Consider the following 4,291-nt stretch of genomic DNA (forward strand, 5'->3'; position numbering starts at 1 on the left):
CTTACACAGGTCTAAGATGAAACTGGCATAAGCTCCACGCGCTCTCGGGGGATTCTCGGCCACAACCAAAGGAGAACACGTACCTCACAGCCTCTGCCCGGGGGACTCAGCCGAGAGCGCCTCAGCAGCCCCCCAAAACCAAACAGGAACCCAGATTCCCTACGTGTCGCATTCTCCCGCCTCTGCCCACCAGCCCCAGTCCACGCACCAAGCCCATTCACCCTGACCCAAACCATGGGAAAGAAATTAGAAAACATGTTCTACTCACCCTCAGAGCCGAGAGATCGATTTCATCCAGGCTGCGAGCAGGGGAGTCGCTCGCCATGTCTACTTCTATGCCGGAGAAATGGACCAAAACCACTCCGAAGCTTCTCCCTTGCAAATTCCACCTTGGTCTATTTCACTCGCGTCCTCATGCGGGTGTCGCGCCAGAGGCTCCCGGGCCCAGCCTCCCCCGCCCACCCTGGCTCCACGGAGCCGGATCCCGATCCTCCTCGCCTGGGTCCGCCGGGTCCCGGAGCCCAACCTGCGCGGATCGCCAAGCCGGGAGTCGCGGTGCGTGTGGGCTGCGCGCCCTGATCAGCTAAGGGCGCTGGGGCTGCGTGGGTGTATTTAAATGGGACATGCTGCTTTGCTTGTGCGTGGATGGCGGCTGCATTGGCTGTTATGAGACACATCAACTCCTCCACTCAGCTGGGGGGTGGGGGTGGAGAACCAAACAGAACTGTCTATCACCGCTTCCTGGGAGGAGTAAAGGGGGGTGGGGGGAAAGGCAAAGGAGGCGTGGTCTCCGACTGGGGAGAGGCCGAGCTTCCTGACCGGTTCCCTCTGCACTAGCGTGGATGGGGGAGGGGCGGGCACCCTTTCTGCCCATGCTTTTGCGGGCTATTCAGGCTAGCTCTGAAGAGCAGTTTCTGAACCCTGCTGTGCTTATCGTGCGGGCAAAGGGGCTATTTGTGTATCCAATTCGTGCACTGCAACAATATGGCCTTTCAATCGCATCTCAGAGTTTCTCGGTAGGATTCAAATGCTCTAGCGTGAAAAAATATCCGGGAAAAAAAAGCGACGCCTTCCCTCCCGCATTAATTATTTGTGGGGCTGGAGTAACGTGGACTGGAGCAACCGGTGCATATAAGGACTTGTGTGCAGGGAACGGATCCGCCTCCAGCCACGGAACGAATGGGGGAGAAGCGCACTCGCACAGTGCGCCCAGCGCAGCGCCTCGGCAATGTGTCCCCGCCGCTGGGTCGTGTCTGGGATCCGGGTCGGCTGGTCACTTGCCGCTTCGGAGCTAGGTAGGTTTGCCAGAAGCGGGAAAGCTGGGAATCTGAGCTCCTTCTTGGCATCGCCACACCCAGGACCTGCCGGTGCCGCAATTCTCCACGGAAACGACCGAATTGAAACCAGAAGCTTGTTCTCTGAGTGCAATAACTTGAATGCTTTGGGTAACGCCAAAGGCAACACTGGGTAAGGCAGTACACACCGCCTCAGGACCCTACATTTCCCTTTCTGGCAGCGTTTCCGCGGCTGATGAAGAAAGTTTGGCTGGCGGATAGGATGTAACATAGGAGGTGGACGACCAGAGAGTGATTCCACTCTGCACGCTTTCTCATTTAAAGACTGAATGTTTACAGTGGTAAATGTAACATTCTCTAATCGAGTGTGAAGTCACTTCCAAGCCCAGTCTCCGCATAGCTCTTCCTCTCCAGCCTTGTCCACGCGAAATACATAGGAAGAAACGCTAAAATCGAACTTTTTGCCAAATATAGCAGTAGCTTTGAAAGCATTAGCTGTACCTCTGTTAAGATGAGAATTTACATCTGGCCAAATGTACTGAAGGTTTTTTAATCGCGTAGAGTGAGTATTAGTTTCAGAATAAGGCTTTTGAATGAATGAATGAAAGCCAATGCAGTTCATTATGATTGCAGACGTTAGAAGACTTAAAAAAAAAAAAAAAAAACAGCATACGGTGTGCGATGTGCTGTTTTTGTTAATATTATTGTATTTTTATATGCACTGTGGATCATGGAACTTGAAAATTGTTCCAGCCTCTCAATGGCCACAGGAGTTGTTTAGGAGCCTTTGCCATTAAAATGTCAAACGTTTAAATGTGTTATATTTAAAAACGCTTGATTCGATCTCTTTATTTTTTAATAAAATCATCCAGCTCGAGGTAGTAAGTAACGTTCAGTAAGCCACCAAGTAATGTCTAAATGACATTTAAAAAACTATCATTTCCTATCATCATCCTTATTTTCGTTTCTATATGCCTTTTTTACCCTTCATCTAGATGACAAGTTAATGTATTGTCTCAATGTTGAAAAAAATAATTTAAGATCAGGTATTGAGATCTATAAACAGAACTATTTCTAAAACTCTAAACATATTTAAAATGGGATAAACATTTTTTTTTCATAGAGAACCTTCATTTTATACCCCAGATTTTATTTGAAACATAATAAATGGATCATTTCTTTCAGCGTTAGTATGCTGTTTCAGGCCATGAGGATGTCTGAATACTAGTGCTAAATTCTACCCTTGGATTTAGAATTAGATAAGAAAACTATATATTCAGTACAGTGATGGGCACTAAATGAGAGAGGGCTTCCTAGAAGCCAGGAGGATGATGAGAGTCAGGTGGAAGCAGGGGTGCTGGCTGCAGGAAAGACCATAAAAGGAGAAGTTACAACAGCCAAGACACTTCCAGCTGGTAAGATAAGGAGGAAACTCCAAGCAATTGGTGCTAGTGGTAAAGTAATAGTGGTAATTGGACTGGGGAGGAAAGCAGAGGTCACATCAGATAGAGCTTTGCATGCCCCCTTAAGACACTTGAATTTTATCCTTCAAGTCAAATGTGTATCCTATTTCAGCTATTTCAGTACAAACTCCTAATTTTTTGCCATATCTGTGTACCTCCTGTACTGTCATTATTTATTTAATATTTTTTCTTTAAATCAGCCCTCTTTTTTCTTAAATTTAATTGGAAAGAAAACATAAATCACTAATGTAAATGGAAAGCTAGAAACATTTGCTAAAAAAAATAAAGAAACCATTAAAATAAATACAATGGAAAATAAAACAATATTGTTAAATTTTTGATAGCTATCATGGCCTGCCTCAGGCTTCAGTCCTGAAGCCTACTCTTAGTTTGTTAAAAGAGAGATTAATAAATGCCAGAAGGCATTCAATACTTAATTTAAAAAGTCACATTTTCTTCTGGGTGTAATCTGAAGGAATGAAGAAATTAATATCACCTATGTACAGTTCGAAAGCCTGAAGAACAATACAATATTCTGTTTATATCTGTCTAAATATGTAGTTAACTATAAAAAGCATGGACACAGGCAGGAAGGATACAGATCAATTTCAGGATAGTGAGAAAGGAAGAAGAAAAATAGAACGAGAAAGCACAAAGGAGTTTCCAACAATGATGTCTAATTTTTTTTCAAAAGATCTCAAGCAAATATTGATAAATGTTTGGAACTGCTAAATCTGGATTGTTACACTAATGCCTATAAATTATATAGTTTTCTGTATCTTTTTGTATATTTGAATTACTTTTATATTTTAAAAGTATTTATAAAAAAAGAGTTCCAAAGGGTGTTATGTTCTTTATATTAGGTTCAATGATATTTATTGTCAAATCCATGTTTCAACTAAAACATTGTGAAATCAGTAACACTGCTTGTGGAGCTTCTAAAAGCACACTCTATACATCCTTTGTCACCACAAATCTCTAAATGTAACAGAAAGTATATTTTTTAAAATTCATTAGAGTTCTAGGAGACAAAAAAGACAGTATCAATGGTCCAGCGATTCAGAGGACTTCCTAGATTACATAAAGCAGGCAAGATTAGGTTGCCAATAGAGCCACAAACCAAAAGTGAATGGGGTGGGACCAGAGTGAAAGTTGGGGCAGTTTCAGACTCAGAGGCAATGGCTACAAGGAGCAGGCACTTTCACCATGAAGAGTGACTAAAGAATGGCATTAATTCTTTCATTCATTCAAATATATAGATTACTGTGTGCAAGACACAGTGCTAGGCCTTGGAGATTTGCCTCCACAAAGGCAAATAATAAACTTGAAATAAATAATCAATAACTAAGATTATTTTAGATGGTGATAAGTGACACGAAGAAAATTATACAAGATAATGAGAATCAGCAAATAGACACGTCCAGCCCTGACACCTGCTGCGAGTATGGGTGCTTGGGCTAAGAAGACAGAATACCACACCGTGGAACTGCTCACCAATCGCCAGGAGAAATAGGCCCCCACACATAGACATTC

At 43.4% G+C, this 4,291-nt stretch overlaps 1 protein-coding gene across 4 annotated transcripts in view; it reads right to left on the reverse strand.

Annotated features, from left to right (window-relative positions):
- TNIK (TRAF2 and NCK interacting kinase) overlaps positions 1-722 on the reverse strand; it is a 366,909-nt gene extending 366,187 nt beyond the window's left edge. For all 4 annotated transcript variants that reach the window (XM_023524725.1, XM_011380421.2, XM_011380430.2 and 1 more), the window contains exon 1: positions 269-722. In XM_023524725.1, the coding sequence (XP_023380493.1) occupies positions 269-325 (57 nt within the window). In that variant the 5' untranslated portion in view covers positions 326-722. The remainder of the gene's footprint in view (positions 1-268) is intronic.
- Between the last annotated feature and the right edge of the window lie 3,569 nt (positions 723-4,291).

Source organism: Pteropus vampyrus, unplaced genomic scaffold (assembly GCF_000151845.1).
Source record: "Pteropus vampyrus isolate Shadow unplaced genomic scaffold, Pvam_2.0 Scaffold12, whole genome shotgun sequence".
In the NCBI taxonomy this organism is placed as follows: domain Eukaryota; kingdom Metazoa; phylum Chordata; class Mammalia; order Chiroptera; family Pteropodidae; genus Pteropus; species Pteropus vampyrus.